This window comes from Corvus moneduloides, chromosome 12, assembly GCF_009650955.1.
Source record: "Corvus moneduloides isolate bCorMon1 chromosome 12, bCorMon1.pri, whole genome shotgun sequence".
NCBI lineage: Eukaryota > Metazoa > Chordata > Aves > Passeriformes > Corvidae > Corvus > Corvus moneduloides.
Genome location: NC_045487.1, coordinates 4,677,382 through 4,703,580, shown reverse-complemented (window position 1 = coordinate 4,703,580; position 26,199 = coordinate 4,677,382). Strand labels below are relative to the sequence as shown.

The following is a 26,199-nucleotide window of genomic DNA, read 5'->3' as shown; positions in this document are numbered from 1 at the left end:
AACACCTTTATCTCTGCTCACTTCCCTGCCAGCCCCCACTCTTGTTTTGGTCCAACTGCACTGATACTTCTGCACAGTAGAACAAATCTCTCTCTATCTCCTTCCCTCTTCAAATTTGACCTATACCTAGAGGCCCTGACTTAAAGGAGCTTCTACTTGGTAGTAGTATCACCAGTAATAAATAAACTGTTCAATTTCCATTTCCAGAGGTTGTGTTTCTCTTGTAGCACAGAAATGAAGTATTTCATAGAAAAATTCACAAATTCTTGAATTATTCAAAACTGATATCATGCCCAGAAGCACCTTGTGGGTAGCTAGAGGTACATTTTCACTGATGTGCTTTTTATTATGAATTATTTCCTCTGTGTTTATTATTTAAATGAATTATTGTCTCTCATTCACGATAAATTTCTGGTTGGATTTGTTCATTTGGGGGGAAAAAAGAAAACATGCAGCAATTCCCCAAACACCGCCTTGAAATACTGCCAAGCATGTATACCTGAGATGTCTGCTGTGCTGCATGGAGCCAGAAGAGGAAGTCTGGAAGAACAAAAAAGCTAGGACTGCAGCTGATCCAACTTCTGTTTGCTATAATTGATAGGAGATATGAGGAAGGGTGTTAATTTTAACGTGTTCAGCCCTGGGTCACATACCGGCTATTTATTGCAGGTTGGATGGCTAATGTGCATTTCGGCAAGCTGGGCAGCCAGCAGCCTGTTTCAATTTCACTTGTCTAGACAGGGTTTTGGGTTGCCCCATTCTGGCAGGCAATGTGAGATTTCATACCTTGATCTTATCGTGCTGTGCTGAGCTTACTTCAGAGAGAACACCTGCAGCCTGAGAGTGGGGATTCAGGGAGAGCTGCAAATGCATAGCACGTCTGAGGATTTGGACCTCTGTCCTTGACAGGTGTTGCTAGGAGTGGCTTTTGCAGGGTCTCAGTGGATTTCAACACTTTGGAATGGTGGATTTCCAGGCTCGGATCCTTTCAGGTAACTCATGGGTCGACTGCTATAGACCAGCTTTAATTTTTTGCTGCCTTCCGTGGCACACAAGTGGAAAACATCTGCTCTAATTTGCCAGGAAATTCACTTAAGGATACCAGACTCTTACATAACGTCCTCCCGTTGTTGAGCAGCTCTCAGAGAGGACCACTGTGGTAGATTTAAAGCAGTGGTTTGTGCAGGTGGCTTATTTGCACAGATTTGCACTGGAATAGTCCCAGTGGTTGTATTTCTGAGTGAAGTACTGGGTGCAGGTGAGTGTATGCAAATAGTCCTACTATTGACACGATTATCATTTGTACCAGAACAGTGCCTCGGGTCAAACAAGAACAGGTCTCACTTGTACCAGGCACCCTATGAACTCCTGGAAACAGATAGTTCCTGCAGCAAAAACTTGCATCTAAACAAAGCTGTTCTTTTCTACTTTGGTTTGCAAGTATTTTTTATTATTATTTTTATTGCAGTTCCACGCATATTTATAGGTATGAGTAGATCTGGGTTTATTTCAGCGTAAATGCCTGTGTCACTCACCCCTCACAGTATATGGTGTACAAAACTCTGTGGGAACCGCCTGTAATGTTTACTGCACAATGACCAGTCACTTTAACTTCAGGAGGTAAGTGATTACGAGGACTATGAGATACTGACAATTTGAACGTCTATAAAAGAGATTTTTATATTCCTGTTGGTTGTATTATTCCTGTCATTAAATGAGTGGCTTTCTTCTAACCTTTGCCAAGTTGCATACTTCTGCATCATTTTATCAACTGGTACTTGGGAGTACTCCCAGACTTCCTTGCTTTTTACAAATAATTTTGATGCTGACATGCAACAAAACTGTCCCTCAAATTTGCTAGTAATTGATAGGTTAAAAAACCTTCCTTTCTGAAAGTATTTAGACAGCAATTCTCCTGTCAAATGCAAGCCTATTTCAACACAACAGCTCTGTAACAACACACGTGATGGACATGCTCACTGCAATTGTGGTCCAGCCGGTCATGTATTGTCTTTGACAGCAGCCACTACAAAAGGTTTTATGGCAAAGGCTCCCAAGCCCTTCCAGTAGCAGCTTGCCTCTCCAACAGATAATCTGTGTGTGACTCGTGATGTGAATAGATCAGATGAAAGAGCTTTCTCTGGAGCGGGCTGGTGACGCTGCCCGCAACTGCTGGCACCTCTCTTGGCATGATGACTTATCCAAGAACTATTGCACGGGGAGATGCCACCAGAAACCCTGTCAGAGCACACGCTCTGCAATAATCGGCTCATCACAGAGCAGACCCTCTCCCAACCTCCCTCAATCAGAGGGAACTCAAACTTTAAGTATTTCAAGTATAAGGTTTATACTTTCTCTGAATATGTTGCAAGCACGAACTAAAACTGCCCTGTAAATTCCTTCTAACTTCTGGACCTTGGTAGTACTCATTGTGAGGGGTCCCACAGTTCAATGGCATGTGCATGTATTATATAAAATGTATTTTCTTTAATTGGTCCTAACCTGGTTGTGCAAATGAGGAAATTGGAAACGTGATCTGAGTTCTACCACGGAGAAAAAAGCAAGTATTGATGGTACCATTTCTCTGGGCATGGCATCCATATTGCACACAGCATCCCCCAGCTGTTAAGCGGTTTAGAGGGCTTAGGAGGGAGTTGGTTTTTTCATTGCTTTCTCTTTTTGACAAACGATTCTGGTGCATCACGGACGATCAGAGGACATTCCACCCCCTGCTCAGCACAGTGCGAGAAGGTGCTGCTCTTCCTGGGCTTCCAAGGGCTGGCGCATTGTGGAGTGCAGCCGTTCCCAGTTTCCCCATACAGCCAGAGGAAAGGGGATATCACTGCTGAAGGGCTAGCAGCCTGGCACGGGCTTCCTTGGCCATTCTCTGTAGTGGTTGTACAAACAGCTTAACGCTGGAGCGAGGATGCTCAAAACTCAACCTGCGATGATTTGTCACCTACAAGGAGAGGTGGTCACACCCCCTGCGTCCTGCCCGGGCTCCTGCCAGCGCGGGGGCTGCGAGAAGGGGACACTGACCGCAGTGAGTCTCCCCCTTCCCTCGGGTTCCACCTGTGGGTTCCCCTCACTGCGGAGGGGCCTGGGGGTGCCCGCACACCTCCAGCCCTGCCCAGCCTCATGCCTCGATGAGCTGCGCTAGGCGAGGTTTAGGTTGGACGTTAGGAGGGATTTCTTCACAAAAAGGCTGATGAGACATCGGAACGGGCTGCCCAGGGAGGTGCTGGAATCACCGTCCCTGGAGGTGTTTAAGGAAAAGCCAGGACATGGCACTCGGTGCCGCGGTCTGCTTGACGAGGTGGCGTTCGGTCGCACGTCGGACCCGATGATCGCAGAGGTCTTTTCCAGCCCGAAACGATCCCGGGATTCTGCGAGGGGCGCGGCGCTTCCCGCGCACCTCCCGCGGCCGCCGCTGCCCGGAGCGGCTCCGCCGCCATTGACGTCAGGCAGGGCGGCACGTGACGGCGGCGGGGCCAATCGCGGCGCGCGGAGCCGCTCCGGCAGAGGGGCTGTGTCGGCAGCGCCCGCTGCTCTCGCCGCCTTCTCCTCCTGCCGCCGCGGCGGCGGCGCGCGTGGGGACCCGCACACATAGACACGCACACGCAGAGGCAGGCACATACACACACACACACACACACACACACTCGCACACGCACCCGCACCCGCACCCACGGGCGCGCACCCGCACCCACATACATGCACGCGCGCCGCCGCACGCTCCCGCGCACACGCCCCGGGGGGAAGGAAGGAGCCGCGGCCGGACGCCCCGCAGCCCCCGCCGCTGCCGTCAGGAGCCCCCCGCGCCACCACCACCGCCGGCTTTTGTCCGCCGCCCCCGCGGGAGCCGACCCTCCGCTCGGCCGGCGCCCGCCCGGCAGCATGGACGCGGCGCTGTGACCCGCCGAGGGCGGATTGGGAAGTTTGAATAAGGATTTTATCGCTTCCCTTTCCCCCTTCTCCCTTCGGTGCGGCTCAGTCCCTACCCCCATCTTCCCCGACAGGTTTTGTTGTTGGTTTTTTTTTTTTTTTTCCTCTTCAGCGTGCGATTTTTTTCCCTGTTTTTAATCTGCCGCGTGGGGTTGGATTTTTTTTTTTTGTTATAGTTTTTATTTTGAATTTTATTTTCTTTGGTTGTACCCGTCTCTACCGGCCGTAGAGACCGGTCCCCGCGGGCGGCCGAGCGCCACCCCCGACCCGGCCCGCGGGGCTGCCATGGATCGCACCGGCGGCTCCGGCGGGGGCAGCGACCGCAGGCAGCCCGAGGAGAGCAAGCCGCTGCTGGGCGAGATGTCCGCTCCCGAGGGGAATAAAATGGGTGCCGCGCCGTGCCGGAGAGCCCTGCTCCACTGCAACGGCATGAGGTACAAGCTGCTGCAGGAGGGGGACATCCAGGTGTGTGTCATCCGGCACCCCCGGACGTTTCTCAGCAAGATCCTCACCTCCAAGTTCCTGCGGCGGTGGGAGCCGCACCACTTGACCCTGGCGGACAACAGCGTCGCCTCGGCCACGGTAAGAGCCCGCCCGGGTCCAGCGGCCCCGCCGCGGGGGCGGACACGGAGCGGCCGCGGGTATCCGCGGTGCGCGGGGCCGGGGGATGCCCGCGCCCTCCTGTCCCCGAGCGGCCGGACCTGGCGGGGACCTCCGGGGCCGCCGGTGGGCGAGGGGGGGATCGGCTCGACTGGGTCCCGGAATGCCAGTGAAAATCCTGAAAGGATTTTTTCCTCCCTTGTTTGTAGTCCTATGGATGTTTATTTTTGCAGTTTCGGTGTTGTTTTTTCTTATTTTCCGAGCAAGGCTGCTATTATTGTTGCTATTATTGTTGTTGATTTTTTTTTTTCCCTTTAAAAAAAAAAATTCCTTCCTTCTCAACATGACCCCGACATAGAATCACCACACTGAGCCCTTCCTATCCGAAACCAAAGTCGGCAGATACCTGCTGGCACCTTGGCCAAGTTGGAGGTGAGGGAGGTGGAGGATGCTTTTAATTTGAGAGCGAAGGCTCGGGTTGTGCGTGGACTTCGCTGTGGTTCAGGCCTGCTCTGGGGGCTCTGGTTTGGCGGTCACATAACCTGCCCAGATACAGGCAATGTGATTGGAAAATATGGAGATTCCTTCAGGGTTTTCTTCCTGCTGGAAAATGATGCAAGAGAAAAATGCGAGGTGGTGATATCAGCGTTACAGAAGATGTACAATAGACGGATGCAGGCTTGAAAAATATGATTTATGTTTTCATATTCAACTTAAAATTTCATGGCCAATATTATTTGAATATTTGTGGAGTATATAGAGTGATTACACGGAGATTTTATCTTATAAGCGATTAACAAAACATATTTTATGCTGATCTTTAATCAGCCGGTACTTGGATCCTGTCTTTTTTTGATTTATATGTAAATGTCTCATTTTTCTCAATGGCTTCATTCGGGCCTTCCTATAGGACACTGATACGAGAGAGTGGATTGGCTTTTGTGTAGATTTCTGTTAATGGTGTATTTCAATGGATTTCATCCAGCCTGTGCTGTGCTCGGAGGTTGAATTTTTTCACACTTTGGTACACAGACACACTGTGTGTAAATGTCTCTCCTGCATCATGCTCTGCTCTGAAGTATTCAGAGCAGGTTTTCAGTGGGAGCTACTTTAACCTTCAGGTAGGCCAGCTGCCTGTTCTCACAGAGCTTTTTTGTGCCACAATGACATCTCCACTTACCGTTTCCACTGGGCTCTCGAGGATGTTTCCAAGGGAATATTTTCTTTCTTTGATAGAACTACTGTCTAAAAGGAGAAGGAAGATTTGGTCAAGCACTGCTGGAGAAAACCCCTGAAAGACACGAGCACGAGGAGTTTTTGCAGTTCTTAATTTTGTTGAAATACCATCATTGTAGAGGGGGAGTTGAATATTAGTGGAGCTGAGGCATTTTCCTGGCAGTATCCATAGCTGATTATTTCTAAGCCGAGGAGGAGGATACGGGTAGAGAGAGGCATGATCACGCTTCAGATGTTGTTCTCTGCAATGTGGCAATACCAGGCGTGAAGTTGTATTTGTACAGGACAGGTCAAACTCTGCTCGCTGGCAAAGCTGTCATCAGAGAAACCACCTCTGAAAAGATTTCTGAAGTCCTATGGGGTTGTGCTTTAATTAATGTTGAGGTGTTCTCATTCCTAATTATTTTATGTATATAAATAGCAAGAAGATACTAAAGCATTGTGCGTAGCATTGCAGGCTCCATTTTGTTGAGCAGTGCTCTTCATGCTTGGTCTTGTGTCTTATCATTTTTTCCCGGTGCTAAGTCACCCCACAAATACCGTTGTTCACAGAAATATCTGTGCTTTATTGTTTCATTGTGTCTTTGGTTTCCAAGGGGTAATTAGAGCACATGGATAAGATCTGCATTCACTTGTTGCCTGACTGTATGGGTAGGTTTAGCAGGTATCTTTCAGACATTGGTTCTATGATAGCCACATTTTAGTCTTTTTTGGTTTGTGCAGGAAAGATGTGATTTTAGCAAAATCCATGGTAGTTTAACCCCCACCCCCTAGAGAAATGGGGTCCAGGCACAATGCCAAAACCTCCTCAAACTGGAGGTAGATATTTGAATGTAACTAATTTGGTTTTCAAGAGCTATAGAAAAATATCCATTCTGTCCATTGAAAGTGAGCATTGGGAGCACTCAACAGCTTTGATAACAAGGTCATTTTTACACATGGGGCTTTCCACAGGCAGGATGCTTTATGAGCAGCCAGTAATTAATCTTCACATCATCCCTTTGCAAATCCAGTGGCATGACGAGTTTTACTGCATTCTATATAACATGAATAAAATTGAACGGGAAAATAACATCACTTTGTTTTGCATTTTAAAGCAAAAGTTGTAATGACAGCTAAATCCAGATCTGGCAAATTATGTCCCTGAGTGCAGTGGATAAGTTATTTGTTGATTCTAAGCACCTTATATCCTTTTTATTGTTGCTTGAGACATATATTTGAATTAAATTCTCCCCACAAGCTCTTACTTGTCAGTCCCTGGGCTGCAATATAGAAGTTACCATTAGTTTGTGTATGGATTATTCATCTGTAGTTTATTCCATGAATAGACATGGTATGTGCCCACATATATAAGTCTGAATAATGAGACCCTACCTACATTTTTTTGAGAGATAACTGATTTTATTGTTTATTTGGGCTGCTGCCGTTTTTGTGCTGACAAGATAGTTTTTGGTAGCAGAAGTGCTATGCAAGAATGCAGTGGAACAACTGCTAAGCCATCTTATTTTAGCAAAATTTAGGGACCAAAAAAAATAATGTTCTCTATGAAATGCATTATGACAAGTGACTGTTTCAATTAAAATAAGTTCCTGTTAATCAAATAGTAATAATAAGTGTATTCTGATTTGGTATATGCACTCAGTTAACAAACATGGAAAGATACTAATTTGTGTACAGTCCCATAACTGTAGGTGTTGGGACTTCATCTGATTTATGTATTGTTTCCATTGTTTGCTTCATGTTCTTATTTCTCAAAGAATTGCTTAAATATAGCACAGTGTCATCATTACAGTTTCGCTCACATCATGTCCAGGGTTTCATTCTGGTTAAGGGTTTTTTAGAGAAAGTGAATACAGATCTGTGGCTTTTTTTTTTTGTTTCGTTTTTTTACTGTAAATGCTATAGTCCCAGCAGGAAATTTTGACACTTGGAAACTTTGTTTGTGAGACAGCAGCTTGCCTGAGGATGAATTTGGCTTTCTCCCCCATGGGAGGAATAATGTTTATGAAATAAACACCTACCAAACTCAAATGTAGCACCCTTAGTAATTTTTTTTCACCTGTGAGATCTGTCCTTGCACTGCTTGAGGGGCAGTGATAGTAAAAACAAAGACAGAAAAAAAGTCCAATTTAATATTTCTTATGTGGTGTTTTTTGGGTGGGGTGAGGCAAGGTGAGGAGTAGCCCTGTCTTCAAGAGAAATGTTAAAATTTGATCTTCCGTGGTTTAAACATAGGTGTCATGACTGTTCTGTGTCTTTAATATCATTCTGCATTGTCCCTTTCATGTCTCTGCCCTGCTTTTCTCTTTCGTTCTTTCTCTTGCACCAGTGGGGAGTAGATGTTGAGGACAATGAATTTTCAAGTCTTGGGTTGCAGGGAAGACTTGTCATACATATGTCTGTGCAGCAGACAAGGAAAGAATAAATAAGTGATTCATTTTCTCTGGCTAGGGATGACCTCTCTAATTCCCATCTGGGAAGATAAGACTTTATTGAGGCCATGAAGTTACTCATTAATATCCCTCAAGGAGGTGGAAACTTTGGTTTTTCATGCTCGTTTCACATTTCTTGGTTTTGCCTTGGCAGGTGGGTTGAGTTTAATGTAAATGTTTTTGTTCAAAGCTGGTGACAATCCTGAAAAGAGTTGAGTTTCTTTTAAACATTTTTCTGTACAGACATGATGTGTGAGGACAATAGTTTATTGACAGGCTGGCTAATCGTAAATGCATTTGAAACAAGAATGTAAGTGGATTAGGGAACTGCATTTGTGTTTTCTTCTAGAGACAAGAACATACCCAATTAATATTAAATGAGGCAGGGCAGGATGAGCTGTTTCAAACAGGAGAAGTGGAGTAGAAAATTGTCTTCTAATTGTTTTTTAAAATTCAACAATTCTGCTACTGCATGTGTTTAGCATGCTATTGCATGTCTCTCCTTCCTTATTTTGGTAAAGATAGAGCAAAAATTCCTATCAAGCTGGACTCATTGTTTACTTTAGCACGGATTCCCATTAGTTAGAAAAACACACATTTTAAAATTAAATTTCCCTTTAAAAACAATCAGCTCAAGTGGGAAGTATTATGCAGAGCTCGAAAGTTTCAAAACATCTTACAAGAATAATTTTTTTAAAGCTTTCCTGAAAAAGGAATATTGTAGCATTATCCAGATTGCAAGTAGAATTAATATGAATTTATAATAATAATAATAATAATAAACAGTCTGTTCAGTAAACCAAGTGCTCTCTTTAAGTCCTGCACTGTTGATGAGGCTCTACAAATGTGACTTAAAACTAGATTGGTGTGCCTGCCATCATTACATGTATAAATAAGTATGAACACATAAATAACAAAGCAATTTAAGATAATTTTTTGATTTTTTATGATAATGGAATGATAAATTACTCTTTATGTTTAATATTTCTCATGGTTTACTCTTACAGATGATTGCTTTCATTTGATGAGAAATGGTACCTATAGGTTTTGGGTGGACATATATTTTCCTGTTCTGGGCTGTTGCTATCTCCCAGGCCTTTGGTTCAGGTGCATCAGAAAGGGCATTGAATCTCATAATTTGCATAAAAGCCGTGACAATTTAGAATTCTATGCAAATTGAGAACAAAGTGCTCCATGTTATCTGTATTGTTGAAATTGAGATTCTCTTTCACAAGCGAAGGCAGGCATGTGCCTACATTAACAAACCCCAGTTTTTTTTGAAGACCTGGTGATTTAATGGAATATTGCACTGCTTTGACAAACTTATTTTATTGCTATATTAGTTAGTAGTTCGACATAAGAAAACCTAAAACAATATTTCTGTAAAGTTGTTTAATGCCTATCAAACATACCTTTGCATATATAGTTCCTGCAGTGGTTAAAAAGCATATTTATAAGTCAGTAGTGTTAAGGTATGTGTTTATATGTCACAGAGCTTATATAAAATATGAAAACAGAAGGTATATTCATTGACAGAGTGAGAGCTCTCAAGGCTATTAGTGTTAACACCCAGCCAGTAAATTTTACGTGTTCAGGAACATAAATAAAAAGGATACTCAGAAATACTTGTGCCTCATTTTTCGTTTTGGCTGGGGAGTAAAGATGTGGTGCTAGTCACTACGTGGTGGTAATAGTCCTCATGGGAGAGACTGTAAATTGCCTCTGGTCCTCAGTGGGACCTGATCCTGCATCAGAGCAGGGCCTGGAAGAGCTCAGCATCCCTCACAGGGCTGGGCCTTTGTGGAGCTCTGAGATATTTTTTTTTTTTTTTTTTTGTAGTGGAACATTATGGCTGTGATTATAATAGTGATGGGATGAATGTGATAGATCATCCAAGGTGGAGTGTAGTCCTTCTAGGAAAGAATGTGTTGCCCAGAGAAGCTGTGGCTGCCCAATCCCTGGAAGTGTCCAAGGCCAGGTTATATGGGGCTTGGAGCAACCTGGGATAGTGGAAAATGTCCCTGGACATGGCAGGGCATGGAACAAGATGTTCCTTAAAGGTCCCTTCCAACCCAAATAATTTTATGAATCTGTGAAAGTCAACAGGAGTGTTTGGTTTCTCAGAGGTGAGAGGCTATGCTGAGAGTCCCATCTGCATTATGTTCCAGTGTACAGGGTTAGGTTTGCTTTGTTAGCAGCTGTGGGAGAACAGAGGCTGAAGCCTTGGTCCCACCGAAATCATTCACAGAACTGTGTGCACTGAGGGACCTTTTTGTAGGAAAAAGGTGTTAGGTTTAGTATATAGAAAAGAGTGATTTTTTTGGAACTGTTCAATTTATTGTGTATAATTTGTTGGTACTTTTGAAGTTCCTAGGTAACAGATGAGTTTAACATGATACAATTTCCTTCTGTGTTGATAAGCATGGCTGACCTGATAGGGTTTTACACATCTCATATAGGATTTGTGAGAGAAGAGACCTACCTCAAATAGTTCAAGCCTTTTGGAGTCTTTAGAAGTAATTAGATTGTGGGTAGCATGGGTAGATTGTGGCCTGTTTATTGGTGTTTTGAGCAGGGCTAGTTACATCAGTTTTGTTCTATGTGTTCATAGATAACGTAACGCTTAATTCCATGATGTCTTGGTTTGAGACAAATTTAGGGGGAAACGCTCTGGAAGGAACGTCTCCTCCTCAGGTTTCAGAACTCCCTCCCCTACCGATACAAAAGGAATTTCTTGGATGAAAGTGAAAAAAACTCTTTATTCAACGGAGTGCTGGCAGGGCACAGAAAAAATGAGTAATGTTAGATAATAAACCTCTTTGATGCAGATAAAGCTGGTGGATTTAAAGAGTTCTCTCTGTAGCTGGCTCGGCCCCTCCCCAGGTCCAAGGCTGGGATGCGGCATCCCTGCAGCCTCCCCGCTGGTGTACAGGGTCTGATGATCTGGTTCTCAGATCACAGCTAGGCTGAACAGTTCCAGAAGAAGAAGAAGTAGTTCTGGAGGATTTCGGTATACAGTTCTGGGAAAACTTTTTGCCTCAGCTCACAAGCAGGAATCCACTCTCTCCTGCTGCGGGCAGAGCCGAGCAATACGGGGAATTGTGTGTGAGTCCTTGAACACTAACCACGCTGAGGAGTTTTCCCGGCTCACCCCCCACTCTTCCCTCAGACCCAGCTTAAAGCTGTGGGACCTATTTCTGGGCAATAAGCAGACGACAGGGAAATACAGTATTATCATAAAATCACCCCAAGACACACAAACAGCTGGGTGTTTGAAGATGATTGATATTTAAGCGCGTATAATCCATTTGGAGAGCTTGTGCATGTGTGTGCACTCAATAAAATAACTTTTTTTGCACCGTCTGCCGATGCAGTGTCATTGGCAGCAGTAGTGGCTGAGTCAGCCCTGGCCTGTGCCATTCATTTCTGCATCTGTGCCATACCCTGTCAATCCATCTTTTGTAAGCGCTTAACAGTTTGCAGGGTCAGGTTGAGAAAAATCTCTGTGAGCTGGCTGGGGAACACTCTTTCTGTGTTTTTCACCTTTTGCAGATTTGTTGTCTGTCTCTTAACTGGATCAGGGAGCTGATATGTTTCAGTTTATAGTCCGCCAGCCTGTTGAGGAAGGAGAGAGCGGGAAACATGGTAGGCTGGAATTGGTGCCAAAAAAAAAAGTATTATTAAATCATTGCGTAAAATTTTCCTGTTTTGCACAATATTTAAGAATGCAGGGACAACACCAGGAAAGGGAAAAGACAATTGAAAAGCATACATTATAACTGATCACGTCAGTGGTGAGTGAAGTTTTTTAGCTTTTGTGGTTGTGGAGGAAAACATGAAGCAGTCAGAACCAGATGCTAAGTTAACAGACCTTTACTTCATAGGCTTAAAAATTAGGAGAATTTAACAATACTCTCTAGGTTTTGGAAGAAGGGACTCTTGTTCCAGGATTTGTGGACATTTGTTGTTACCAGTACTGGCATTTCGAGTACTTTAAGTGATTTGTTGACTTTGCCCCTTGGGCTGTCCCATGACAGATGGGACAGGGCCACTAGAGTGGGAAATACAAGCAGGTAACCTGCTGGATCACAGACTGCGGTGTCCTGGGCATGAGTGTATGGAGAAGGCTACTTTCTTCTACTTTAATCTGAATTTTTAGTAAGATTTTAAATAATTTTAAGTATTTTTCCTTTTTTTTTTGCGAAACTTAACAAAAAGGCGTATGTTTTTTCTGGATTTGAGTGTTTCTGTGAGATGTGTGCCATTACTAAGTGAGCTCAAGAAACTCGTCAAGTTGCAATTACTTAAATCTGAACTGGAAGTACACTCAGTCACGTACATTCTTGGTCTTGCTCTGTTGAAATCAGGAGGGTAATTTGAGGAGAGGGATTACCATTCATTGCCTGTAACGTGAATGGCAGGATGTGCTGTTCAGAAAGCCAGGAAGGTTCAGCGAGGGATCACTGTGCAGCTCGCACTTGGCTGCTGGCTGGGGCACACGGCTGCCTCTACTCTTAGCCTTGTGCAGGTCTCTACAAAACAGAGCCCCACTTTCTCCCTCTGCTTGGCAGATCTCGAGGTGCCGAGTGACCCGCAGTGGCTGGAGTGGCTCCTGCATGAGCTGGAAAATTCCCTCTTAGACAGAACTGGTGTAGGAGCTGTTGCTCTTTCACCTGTTTTATGCCTACATTTAGACAACACTGTCCTGGTGGAAGGTGAGTTTGTGACATTCATCTGTGGGGAAAACCTCATTCAGAATCCTTGGAAAGGTCCTGCCAACCGTCGCTGCTGCTGCTGTGTGGGACATGTGCCAGCTCTGTCCTGTCTCCCTTCCTCAGACAATAGAGTTTTATTAAGAAAGAAATGCTGCTTGCTGCAAGTAGCTCTTTTCCCCCATTTGGTCTTGAAATTTGCTGAAATGCTGCTGTGGTATGTGGTCCTGGCTGAGGTTTGCAGGAGGGTGGATCCTCTACAGGGACAGCTGCTCCCAATTCCTTGAAGGTGTAGGAAGATGGTGCTGCTGCCTCTGCTGTTACCTTGCTTGATATTTGCACCTGTGGCCATTTTCACTTAGGAGGCAGTGGCAAAGTGAGAGGTTTAAAATGGAGTAAGGCTGTTCTGGGTTCTTGGAGCACTTCTCGCCCTTGTTTGTTCAGAATATCAACTTGTTTCAGGGTAAGAGCTCTTGCACTTTTCAAAGTATGCTGTGGCTTCCCTAAAGTTCTTGTTCCTGTGACTGAGGGATTGTGTGATTTTCTCATTGGATGAAAAATTCAAAAGGAATAATTGCTTTCATTGATTAAGAGAGTAATTACCAGGAGTTCAAAAGACATGACTAAAAAATGGATATCCAATGCTTCTTAAACTCCAGATCACTAATTTCTTGATATTAAGAATGGGAATGTTGAGTGCTTGGCACTGTCACTGAAGAACTTTTCCTTCTTGGATTTCTAGAGCTTAAAGAACGACTAAATGAAATGAAATATTTTTCTCCTTTTGAAAAATTTAAAATTCAAACCTTGTAAGCACACAGAAATGGATTTAGGTTTTGTAGGATTTTGTTTTCAAAGATGCCACATGTGGTACAGTAAGTGTTGCCTGAAGAAAGCTGAGATTAAGCTAAATCAGAGGGTTTTGTTGAGAATAGATAATTGTATTCCCAAATACAATTCTTTTATATTTATATTTTGCATAATATTTTTCTTAGACCTAAAGAGAAACTGTATTAGCAGATGAGAATCAGAAATAATATTTTTTCTTAGAAATAAGTTGTACATATTTTTAAGTGTATGAGTGTCCATGCACATTTTATGGATGAGATTTCTGATGATGTAAACTGAAAGGTAAGGCAAGAATTTTGTAAACAAAAGAGTGGCCTCATTTTTTATTTATGTACGGACAATGAGCATTAACTGAGCAACATTAGGTAAGTGCATTTGCAGGTAGACAGTTTGGATAATTTTTAAAATAACACCTTTTTTTCCCCCTAAATCTCCTAGAGATCCCCCATGGTGTGTTCCCCGCAGTAAATTTCAAACAGTACTGAGCAGGTGTTTCTCAATGGTGATGCTGTGATATTACTATTTTTTTTTTTTCTTCCCAGTCTTTGTCTGTTTTGGCTATTTGAATATAAACTTTTGGGATTGGCAGGTGCCTCTTATCGTGGCTGGTTACTGCTGTAGTGGGATTCTGTTGTACCACAAGAGTTTCTTGTTTGCTACTATTATAAAATTAGTGTATATTGTGAGCAGGCTGGTTTTGCTGTCTAGAATAAAACTGAATGACTTTGTTATTAATTTCCAGGGATGGGCATTATTAATAGTGAAGTAGAGACTGCTTTTAAAAAAACGATTTTGAAACTTGCCAAATGGACTCAACTTTTTAATCAAAATACTAGGGGCGTGTGGGTTTTTTCCATAAATATGAATGTTGGTTTGACCTGTGAACAAAAAAGAAGGGGAATTATTTTTGTCCTTTAAAACAGCTAGGAAAAAAAAGATATTTGAATGTCAGTATAGTATCTTCATTCTAGTAATCCTTGGTTTCAACTTCACTGTGCTTCAACCACCTCCAAGTGCTTTATGGTCAGTGTTTTTGTATGTGGGGAAAACAAAGAGTCGAATAAATGTAGATCAGACATGTTTGCCACTGTTGGTTCATGCTTAGTTTGCAGTTCCTTCTTAGCTGGTGTGTGTATCTATTGTTCACTCTGGAGGGCCTAACATTGGACACCAAGGATCAGCTGTGCCTTGCACTAATGCTCCTGATAAATCACTGGTGGGAGCTGGAGCAGAAATTATTTTCCTTTGCTTTGTCTGCTAGGCTGCATCTTCCCTCCTGATTTTGATGGCTATTCATTTTCTTAATGGTTGTAAATGTCATTAAAAATCAGTGGAAGCGTGGGAGAGTGACTGACAGTAGAACGTGCCCCAGAGTGTCGTGCTCTTCTTACTACCTTCAATCTTCCTGCAAAGAAAATATCTGCCAGGGAACCAGGTGCCAATCAGTTCAAGTCTCTTGCTTTCTGCAGCGTGTGTGCTTTGTATATTCTCCTAATAGTCACTTCTGACAACCTACCACTTTGCTCTTGCTTCAGTGGCTGTTAAGATTGAATTCAGAAATAAAGAGTAAGTCAGGGAAACCTTGACTGCACTGAAATTTTCAGGATGAGAATGAGCTTGCAAAATTGTTAAAGAAGCAGGGTGTTGCGATTCTTTTTTGTGAAAAGATTGGCAGTTCTCTCTCTCTTCTCAAACCTTGGATTTACTATACAAACTTCTTGACATTGAGCTCAGAAATTTAGGAATCCCTTGAGAAAAATATGATTGCACAGGCATCTTTAAACACCATGTTTCTCTCTGGTACAATGTAAGCTGTAAGAAGGTAGTTAACTAAAAGTAGAATTTTATGTGGGCCCTTAAATAGAGGATCTGTGTGCCATTGGTGTAAGACAATGCAGTTCTGCAGATTTTTTTCTGGTGGCTATGTAGTTATTGTAGCTAGGGATCTGAGTGTTGCGTTGTTCCTGGCAGCTTGAAGGGGTAGTTGCACAAGGAGAGATTTCTTTGCCTTGGCTGTTGACGCCAGGCAGGGCACTGGGTGTCAGTGACGGAGAGTTGTGCGAGTGTGTGCCTGCCTTGAATGCTCTGGCTCCACGATGCTCTGACCATTGCTGTGGTGTTCTGTCATCTGAACAGTTTGCTCAGTATCCTGGCTCTGAGAAGGAAGGTGGGAGGAGGGGAACAAAACTATGAAAGGCCCAGTGATTCTTGAAGAACAGCGTTTACTTTTGCAGCAGAGATTTCCATCTCCTTCGATGGACTGTGTTGAATGAGATCCGTCTGTGTCGTTGTCTTACTGCTCAGCAGTGAAATGCCCATGGTTTGAGTACCTGTTGATTCCTTGTGGAAGATTAATCACGTTCAATGAAGCAGTTGTGTTCCTTATCCACAGGAACGCAGAGCAGTTTATTTGGGTGTCTGGAGGAAGAGACAACAACGTTATGTTACAGATGTCATTCAGTCATTGTTCAAACCAGGAGAAAATCTATGCAATTGCTGTAAACTTCTGCCTTTAGTAAATAGGTTATAGTAGCCCAATTATTGAATTGGAAAAGGCGCTTCAGCTTATTCTTTCAGTGCAGGAACACTGGTAATTCTTCAGATATTCCTTACTAAAGGAATAGCCACTCCAGCTGTGTAATAAGGGCTCGAAGTAGTATTCCCAATCGTGTTTGTTATGAAATGCAGCCCCTATATGGAAGTGAAGAGCTCTGATGAAAGATATTATGCAAGTGCAAATTATTACTCATTACTTTAGTTTTTCTTTCAACTCTTCATGGTCCTTTCGGATCTTCCAGGTTTTTCCTTTCTTGATTTTTTTTTTTTTTTTTTTTTTTTTTGTCAATGCTGTTATGGTGACTTTTGAGGAAGGATTTTTAATTTTTGACTAAAAGGTAGCCTGACATCCAGAGCCATGAAATAGGCTCTTCCTTTCCCAGAGGAGCAAAAGGTTTGAGTGGAGTCTTGGCTCTGAAAATCCCATCTACTTTGTAATCAGATAATATGGACATTGAAGCAAGCATAAAACTTGTGTTGGCACAGAACTTTGTTACTGAAGGTGAAAGTAGGGACACGGTCAACATGTCTTGTCTGACTGAAAACACATTTCCTAAGGTTGGATAATTCATCTTTTGTGATCACTGTGAATGAAACAGGAAATAAAGCTGGCAAAGCTTGAAATTAAATGAAATGTGCAGGACCGGACATGCACTTTGGTATTAAATATTGACATACCCCTTCCAGGTAATCACTTTGCCTTTGCAGCCCAGCATTTGCCCTGAAGACTGCTACATGTTCTTGCTGCAGTGTTTATAGTGAAAAATTTGTTGACACAGAGAAGTATTTCTAGTGGCTTCTTTCCTAACACTAGTGTATGCTTCTTTTGGTGCTATGTCACTGCCTCCCTTGGAATTAATCTTCTGATTTATTGTAAGTTATTTCAAATGTCCCTGGTGACTTGGGTTGACTAATGTACTTTAAATATGGCGAAATCAAATAATCTGTTGTGGGAGTTGACCGTGTATCAGGCTGCTCCCTCGTGCAGATGGACAACATGGGAAAGTACTGAGCCCGTGGTGGTGCTTATCCAAATACAGGAGCAGGTCCTCTGTTGCTCTGTGCCTGTGGATTGAAGTGTAGGTTTGTCAGTTTTAAACCTGGGATGAGTAGGGATTGAGGCAGTACTATCTGCATTATCTGTGTATTGTGTGTTCATGATACTACAGCATAGCCTCAGTGGGCTTGAAGGAGGAAGGGAAAGAAAGGAGGTGATGAGAGGAAAAAATTAGAGTAGCTTCAGGCTAGAGGTCGGATGGATCTATGTGCTCCAGCTGAAAAGGGAAGTCTCCGAGTTGGTGGCTGCAGAGTGCTTATGACTGGAACGTTTTGACTCATCTCGAAGGGATGTTGTCCACAGTGCAGCTTCTTCATGTGGGGCAGTGACAGCCCACAGTGTGTGAGGCCTATGCCATTGTACCTTCCCTTTAGAACAGTTAAAAAATGAAGGGAATGTTTACGTTTGGTGGGTTATGTGTTTCCTAACGCCTCTTCATTTATCATACCCGCCTTAATTGAGATAAAGATGTAGTGCTGTGTAACATTATCTAGGTTTAACGTCAAGGGTTCGGGAGGTTGTGTCTCTACTTGTCAGTTTTTCTTAGCAGAAATAAGAGAACAAACTTACCCTGTGCATCTTCTTGCCTGTACAGTCTGTACCTGGAGATCTTCTGAGTGCTGCTGTCTTGAGACCTTTGTGTCTGATCTAAGGCTCTTGCTGTGCTCAGATTTCACATTGCCCATTTTTTTATTTTGGAATTGTAAGAAAAACGTGTACAAACAATGCTCTGCTGTTTCCAAACACTGTGAAGTTTCCTCCTTTGCTTCCTGTTTTTGTAGTGTGTTTGTGAAAAGACCTTGTCTGCTTTGCACTGGGCTTAGGCTTAATGTAAATGCATTCTGCATCAGCTACTGTGTGTTCCAGCATGCAGGGACCCGAGCTGCTCTTCAGCAAGCGTCATTACTCTTTATTTATGGTAAGACTAGATTAAAAAAGACTGGTGCATGTAAAAGTGAAAGCAGAGGCAGTGTTAAATTGTGTAGTCATGAGCTTGTTATTTCCCTGCCCCCCAGTATGCAAGCCAGTTAGTAACCTAGTGATCTATACATGAGGCTTTAATTGGATATATGCCCAGAGTGCAGATTAATATGGAAAAGCTATAAAGGCATGGGTTCACAAACTTTATTTGACCACATGAGGACTGTCTGTGTGATCCCATGTGGAATGTGTGAGGGATTCTCAAAACAAAGAAATACCCTCATGTATTTGAGGAGATCTGTGTATAAACCGCGGGATACAGAGGTGATGTCTCTGCCTTAAAGTCAATAGACTGTTCATTAAATAGGACTTCTTCAGCCTTAGGTGGGGCTTAGGTGCATCTGTGGCCTCTGTGTAATTTACTTGACTTCCTAAGGTTTAGTTTTGATAATTGCTGGAGGTTTCTCTTTACAATTGGATATAATCTTGGCTGCCTTTGGAGATAAAGGGGGGGTGTGAATCTCTCTGTAGTGAAATAAAAACAAGCAGATGTCTGACTGCAGCTGGCTAGAGATAAATCATTTCATATAAACTTGCCTAGAGAATGTGATCTTACTCTTCTATAAACCTACACTCCAGAGGGAAAGGAGAACCCCCATTAGTCAGTGACACCCTCCTGGCCTAAAATGCCAGTGTTTCTAGTTTGTAAATCACATGGAACACAGGCTGCTAGCTGCATTCAGCAAAGGCTTTCTCAATTTTGAAGACACTTGTAACAGAGATTTTGTGTCTCTTCTGGGGATTTTCTATTTTTAATTAAAATAACAGTATTCCTAAATGTGTAAAACCAGACACAGTTATGTACCTATATTCTCCAAGCCAGTTTAATATTGATAAAATCTCTTTTAAATTGGTATGGTATTGCAATAAAGAGTTGGGTGCCTTGGGAGAGCCCTGTTGCAGGTGAAGCTGACCTTCCTGATCCATCATATCATGGAGAGCAGTGAGGCATTCTACCTATCTCAGAACTCTGTTTTTCCTCTTTACCCTCCTCTGCATGGTTGTTTGGCATATTATTCAGTTGTTTCCTGAAGGTGGTGAGATTGAAATATTACCTTCTGTAGCATAAGCCCTAATCATGAAGAGTGGGGAGCTGATGGTAAATATAACTCCCACAGTTGCAGAAAATAAGGTAACCTTAATTAAAGTTCTGTGCAAGTAGTTTCAGTGTTTGATTCCAGCCATTTGCCTGATGAAGGCAGGGAATAGTCCTGAGCTCTCTGCCTGCAGCAAGAATATGGGAATTGAAGTGACTCATTCTCAGGGACGGCAATGGGAATGAGGCACTGCTGTGGTTGCAGATAATTCCCTGGAAGTCTCCGTTGTGCAGAATGCATTAATTGAAGAGATTCATGAGCTGCTTAATGTCACATCACTTCATTTCCTTGTCAGGGAACTGAAAGTCTCTTCTGTGTAGGAAAAAACAGGACCTCTGGTTGCAAGTAAATCTTGACCTTTTTAAAAAGAGGTTGTGTGTGTTGTCCATCATATTTGCTCTGCATTAAACCTGTTGTCACGTAGTGTGAATTTTCACTTGCCCTATTATCTGTCAGCTGTGGAGACAGTCAGCTGTGTAAAGATGTGCATTTCTGAGTGCCCAGAAGTGAGCAGTGGAGACGAGGAGGGAACTGTTTGCTGCTGGGTTCTTAAATGCAGTGCAGCAGAAGGATGGGGGGTTCCTGTTTGTAGCTGATCACCATCTGCAACCACTGCATTGGCCACAGGAGTAGAAGCATATCTTTATATTCAAGAGAGAAGATGTGGCATAGGATACCCCTGCATAGACCTGGAAATACAACAACACTGTGTGGCCTGTTCTGGAATGGATGGGTGCTTGTCTCCTGCAGACAGTAATGCATTCCTAGTGGGTAGATCTGTGCCATGTGTAGGCAGCAGGACATAAACAGTGCAGCCCACCATTTGCAGATTTAAACTGGAGAAGAGAATGTGCTACACGTATGGAAATCAGTCTTGCTGTGTGTGATATCATGGTTTCCAGAATCAGAGGAACCCTGATTCTGGCTTTCCAAGTGCCTGTTTTTCTGACTGTTTTGCCCATTGCAGGCTTAGGTGAGAGCTAGTAGGGTCCCGTGGCATTTGCCATAGTTTATCACCTGACCTCTTAGGCAGTGCTTCAGACTGAGTTTTTATTAGTTTTATGGCATGGCAAATTGCACAGGAAAATACAGTTTAACACTTACATTGCTACCTGTTAAAAGAAAAACGATATACTTTTCTTACGAGAAATTAGTCAAAATCAAGAGTCCTGCATCTTGATTGAATTTGTGAGTGTAGAGGTTGTATCTTACATCTTTTGATTTGATCATTGGCCAAGCAGAGCTGGTCAGTGAAAGGAAATGTCCCTTCCTCTGGCTTTATGTGCTACTGCTATCTAGAATGTTGGTAGTTATCAGTGAGACCTTAGGGATGCTGAATTTGGACTCTTTCTGTCTTTCTAGCATCTAATTCCACCAGGAGGTCACAGTGGTTTCAGTTGCATGAGTCAAGCTCACACCTACCATGAACAGCCATAGTGTGATAGCTGTGCTCTTCGTCTGTGGCAGGCTGGTTAAGAAATGAGAAGTACCTTTTATATCCACTAATAACTGAGTTTTCCTTCATTTATGCCTTTGGGAACATCTCAGTACTTTGCCTGGCAGTATCACTACTCTGAATCGTGTGTGGAAAAATGTCTGAAGCAAATTAAACAAGATGACTTGTGAGTAAAAAGATCAAGTCAAAACACTGTGGAGATGAAAATCATTGAGTTGATGGGTGCAGTCTGTCTATGACTGGGAAACCTTTAATGATGCCAGGAGAAAGGATTGACCATAGTAGACAAAGTTGCACTTGAGGTTTCTGTGACCAAAAAAAAAAAAAAATCAGTCTCTTTATTCCTGTGATTTATTATTTCTGTGATCACATGGCTCGAGGTATTACGAACACACGGAGTCTTAGTGGAAGCCACAGCAAATCTCAGCAAAGTCCAGCTTGAGAATGAATCTCAGAAAATTAAGGTGGAGAGAATGAGAGAGAAAAAAAAAAAAGAAATTTTTTTTTGGCATTATATTTGTGGGTTGGCATGTCTAGATCCTGGGAGTCCATTCCATTGTTTTTACTCATAGCATCTTTCTCTCTTGTTGGGAATCAATCACTAAGAGTGATTTGGCATCTGTGCCATACTAGTAAAAACAATCCTAACTGCTTATAATTAATGAATTGTGTAAGCTGCCAGCGAGTGATTTGAGGGGATGGAGTAACAGCCATATGGACAATATGAATTCTGCATTGACTGGCAGCCTATGTCAGAGAAAGTGCAGCTTTATTTTTTTGACACTTGAATTGGTTTAGTGTGTGGACTTCTAAATAAGTAGTGCTTCAGGAAAGTGTATCAGTTGCTTGAGCTGAAGCCTGTGTCTAGGATGGCTTAGTGTAAAAGCAAAAAGCCATATTGAGATCCAGCAAAGGAAAAGAGCCTGTTTTCCAATGATGAAGCTTGTTTTTCTTGGAAAGAAGATGGTACTTCCAATTTTTCTTATCAAGAGTTAACTCACAACAGGGTATTTAAACAAAACCAGCTACCTGGACTCATTATTAAAGAGATGATTTTTTGGGGGAAACACTTTTTCAGGCTTTTAGGTCCCTCTTTGAACTGCGTCTTCAGCGTGTATATGTCTAGTTCAGTTGAGAACTGATAGGACAGTACTTCCTTTGCTTTGATTCTTTTATTCTTTGAGCATTCCTCCTCACATGGAAATCTTACAAAATGCTTCTGTTTCCCTATGGAAAGAGGGCCAGTTTAGGGAGAGTTGATGTTCTGGGCAGTATATCCAAGATAACTATAGATACTAGAGGAAAAGAAAGCAGCCTCAGGAACAATAGGATTTATAAAGCTGTTTTAATTTGTGCCAAGCTGATTTTCTTTTTTTTTTTTTTTTTTTTTTTTTTGGTTGTCATAGAAATGTGCCAGCCCGTGTCTCTCACAGATGAGCTCACTAAATGAATGGCTGTGCAGGATGAGTCTGGTTTCAATGAAGATGTTTATACTTGAAGAACACAGATGGACTTAAACCACAGCCCAGAATCTAAACACCCCTGAGCTCCTGGGGGAGGGGAGTGATAGGAAATGAAATCTGGATTTTATAGCTCAGGCCTGCATCTGTCCTCCTTGATTTGGCTTTATGAGTTATTATGGGGAAGTAGGAGAGGAATATTATCTGCAGTAAAAAGGGTTTGTTTGTTGTTGGATATTGGGGGAAGATGATTTTGTATTTGGCCCAGCTCCATTGGGTTGGGAGGACTTTCCTGCCTTGATGTCTTTGCATGACCATCACGGCTGAGGTTAACTGGTAGCAGAGGTGTTACTCTAAAGTACAGTCTTTAGCAGGTATTTTTTTTGTCTTTTCTGTACCCCTGTTACTCTTTGTCTTTTGAAATAAAGTATTTTGAATGAGGGCTGGCAGTTTTGTCTCCTGCACCTCACGTGAAATGCAGTGGTACAGGTTTGGTAGAAGTTTAGAAGTTGGTGCAAATAACTGCAAATGGTAGGAGCAGCATCAGACTGATGAAATACCAAAGAATTTGCAGACGACACAACTAGTAATCTTCAGTGGGGTGTGTCATTGAGCACTGAACAAATGTAGTGCAGTCAGCAAACAGAGTGTGCTGTGTTGAAGGGGGCAGTGTTCAGTGCGGGCAAAAATGTCCTTTACAGGATTTAGTCTCTGGATTGTTTGTTTTGCTTGTGAGCATAATTCTGTGAATTCTTTTTGCTTCCAAGAAGCCCATTAATTCTTTACTTTCATCTACATTTGGCACTGTCAGAATGCCTCAGAGGAGCTTAGGTGTAAAATGACAATAGCTACAGTATCTCCAGGGTTTTCAGGTATCCGAATGATTTGTTTGTCTGCCTGCCTTGCTTTCCTTGGTTTTCTATTCCTGGAGCTGGGCTGCCGGAAATGATGCATGTTGCTGAATGCAGAATAGTTCTTGCTGTGCCAAGGCATGTACTTGGAAGAATGGGATACTATGTCCTATTAATTGGTATAAATAATCAAGGGTACAGAATAATTGAAGTACTGGCTGACTTTTAAAAAAAAATTTTTAAGTGTATTCCCGACAAGTGGTAGGTAGTATGTTTTTAGATGAAATCCACCCTTACCAGAAGTTGTCACTATTGGAGAATGATTCAAGGACTTGCCACTCAAACCTGCTTGAGTATATTTGAGCCTCAGCTTTGGTCATAGTCTTGAATTCAGCTGTGCATACTCTTCTCTTGGTACTCTGGTTTTGCTTGTTGTTTGCTGTTAACTATCCTGCTTGAACTTGTATTGGAAGACAGGTTAGGCTAGAATTACCTTGCCTTTTAAGGAAAATTATTTTTTTAAGCTAAAACGGATTCTTCACATGCTACAAGCTTTGGGAAATGCCGTTTCTGTGCAGAGAAATTCCTTTTCTGCTAGCCTGACCCGTGTTTTGTGGGATCTTAAATGGTCTCACCACTGTTAAAGACCTCGGTCTGTCAAGTCATCCTCAGAGAGGGAAGAGGGAAAGGAGGGACTCTTCAGTTAGTGGAGGTGCAGTCTTGTGCATGTCGTGTGCTGTGGATCCCGGTGCTTCACTGGCATCTGCTGTCAGGCTACTCCACTTGGGAAAGCTGCAGGTGAGGAAAGTGTTGAATAAAAGCATAATGGTTGATTTGCCTGAGGTAGGCAAAATGCCAGGGCTGCAGTGTCCTTCCCCATGGGGATGGTCAGCTCAGCAGGGCCAGAGGCTCGGGTGCTCCTCCAGCTCTGCCACTGACTCAGCCCACCAGGCAAAGGGTTGGGGAGCCCTACCTGCTCCCCATTCAGAGAAGATTTATTTCAAGGGCTAATCAATTAGGCAGCATCAATTGGAATTTTTGAGACAAATTCATTTATAAAACTACTTGGTTTTCTGATAGAGCTCTGTGAATAATTTGTCCTGTATTTCTCCTACTACCAAACATTGACAATAGCTGTTTCTTTTCCCAAGTGCATCTCCTTCCATTCATTTTTGTAAGGGCCTTTCTGGAAAGGGAGTGCACAACTGATTACATTGCATTTAAGGAACTATGAAGTGATCAGCATGACTGCTGCCAAATGTGTGGAATTAAGATGGAAACAATTAAAAGACCATTTGAAAATATTTTTTCCAGTTATGTCCAGACCACAAGAAGATTTTTGGGTAATGCCACTGTTTTCAGTGTGCCTTGGGTAGGCTAAAACAGTGTCAAAGCAGAAATATTAAATGATCAAAGAAGCTGTGTTTTTATAGGACACATTCGCTGTCCTACTTGCGTGAGAAGTTTGCAGTGATGCAGTAATATTGAAAATTATCACTTTCACTGTAGGAGCATTGATGCACTGCTATTGGGAATTACTGCTTTCACTGTAGGAGTGTTCATTTTTCTTCTGAGGTCATTAAAATAATCTTGTTTTTACTTTTGTAATTGGCTTAGGTTGCCCTTCTTGGGGGAGGGGAGGCTTTGGGTATTTGTTGGTGTTGAGGTTTTTTTTTTTTCACTTTTAATTTGAAGCACAGTTTTAACATTTGGATTGTTTGAAACAAAAACAAGAGAAGTCCCAACATGAGCAGTGAATATTTTTAAAGGACTTTATGGCTCTAAGTTTCTAACACAGTCCAGATGTCTCCTATCTCTGCTCTTTCCGTAGCATTTTCTGGCACGGTGTCATTGGATTTTGAATGTGGTCCAAGCTGTGTGCCAAGTCCTGAAATAAAGTAAATCAGTGAGTTGTTCTTGGACGTTTCTCCTTAATCCAAACCAACCCAAATCAAACTTCAGCTCTGACCTCAGGACTGCACATTCAAATATTTTCCTTTGCCTCCTCAGTTTCAAAGTAGCAAAAGCAGGAGATTACCACTTTGCAGTATTTAAACAGAGGCTTGTGTGACATCCATGCAGCTGAAGCAACTGCTTTCCTTGGGACCTGGTGCCTGTTAAAACACCAGTGATGTTCTCCAGCACTGTGATTCTTCTTCACTGGGATTCCTTTTGTTAGGTCAGGGTGCATGTTACGACCACACCAGAGCAGGATTTATTTGGAGGCATATGTTGTGTCAACAATTAGATAGTAACCAAAGGAAATATTCCATGATGCTCTTTTGCAAATAGTTCTGCCTAGATGTTTCAGAGAAATTATTGATAGGACAAACCTGGTAGCCCCCAAAACAGCATCAGGACTGAGTTTTGGGATAAAGGACTGTCTTCTATTTTTCCTTATGCAAGCACTGGTCTCCTTTGTATTGAAGCACTCCATTGAAGCTGGCCTCTCATGCAAACAGACTGTGACTGAATGGGCCACCTATTGTCATTGAACATTCTGATGGCACAACACCTTATGTAAGGAAAAAATTGTTGTCAAGGTGGTGTTATTTTTAACAACAGTTTATTTGCTGGACCAAAGGAGACTTAACAGTATGTGACACAAATTCTTTGCAGAGTATCAGTGGGTTTGAGGCCTGCTGGTTGTGTTTTTTTCTGACTGGCCAAGTTCAGATAAGTTTAATTAAACTGTATTTGTTGTCCAGCTCTTCTTTAGACCCAGCTTCCACTGAAATTGATATGAAGCTTTCCTTTGGCTTATCAGGCTTTGCACTGGGTTCTCAAAATGTATGTGATCTGGGTGTTTTGGTGTAGCTGATCATCCTTGGTAAAGACAGTGGTCAAAGCAGGTAGTATGCAGGAGTCTGCAGACTTTTCAGACAGTACTGTCTTACAGAGGGGAATGAGAGTTTCCAGCGTGCTCTGTGTTGGCCTCAGTTCAGGTTTTTGGGATCCCCACTGCAA

The 26,199-nt window shown here is 42.7% G+C and overlaps 1 protein-coding gene across 1 annotated transcript in view; it reads left to right on the top strand.

The window, feature by feature from the left end:
* The first annotated feature begins 3,527 nt into the window (after nucleotides 1-3,527).
* The window catches only part of CMIP (c-Maf inducing protein), a 131,748-nt gene continuing 109,076 nt past the window's right edge, over nucleotides 3,528-26,199 (top strand). The window contains exon 1 of the mRNA XM_032121753.1: nucleotides 3,528-4,527. Coding sequence (XP_031977644.1) covers nucleotides 4,231-4,527 — 297 coding nt within the window. The 5' untranslated portion in view covers nucleotides 3,528-4,230. The remainder of the gene's footprint in view (nucleotides 4,528-26,199) is intronic.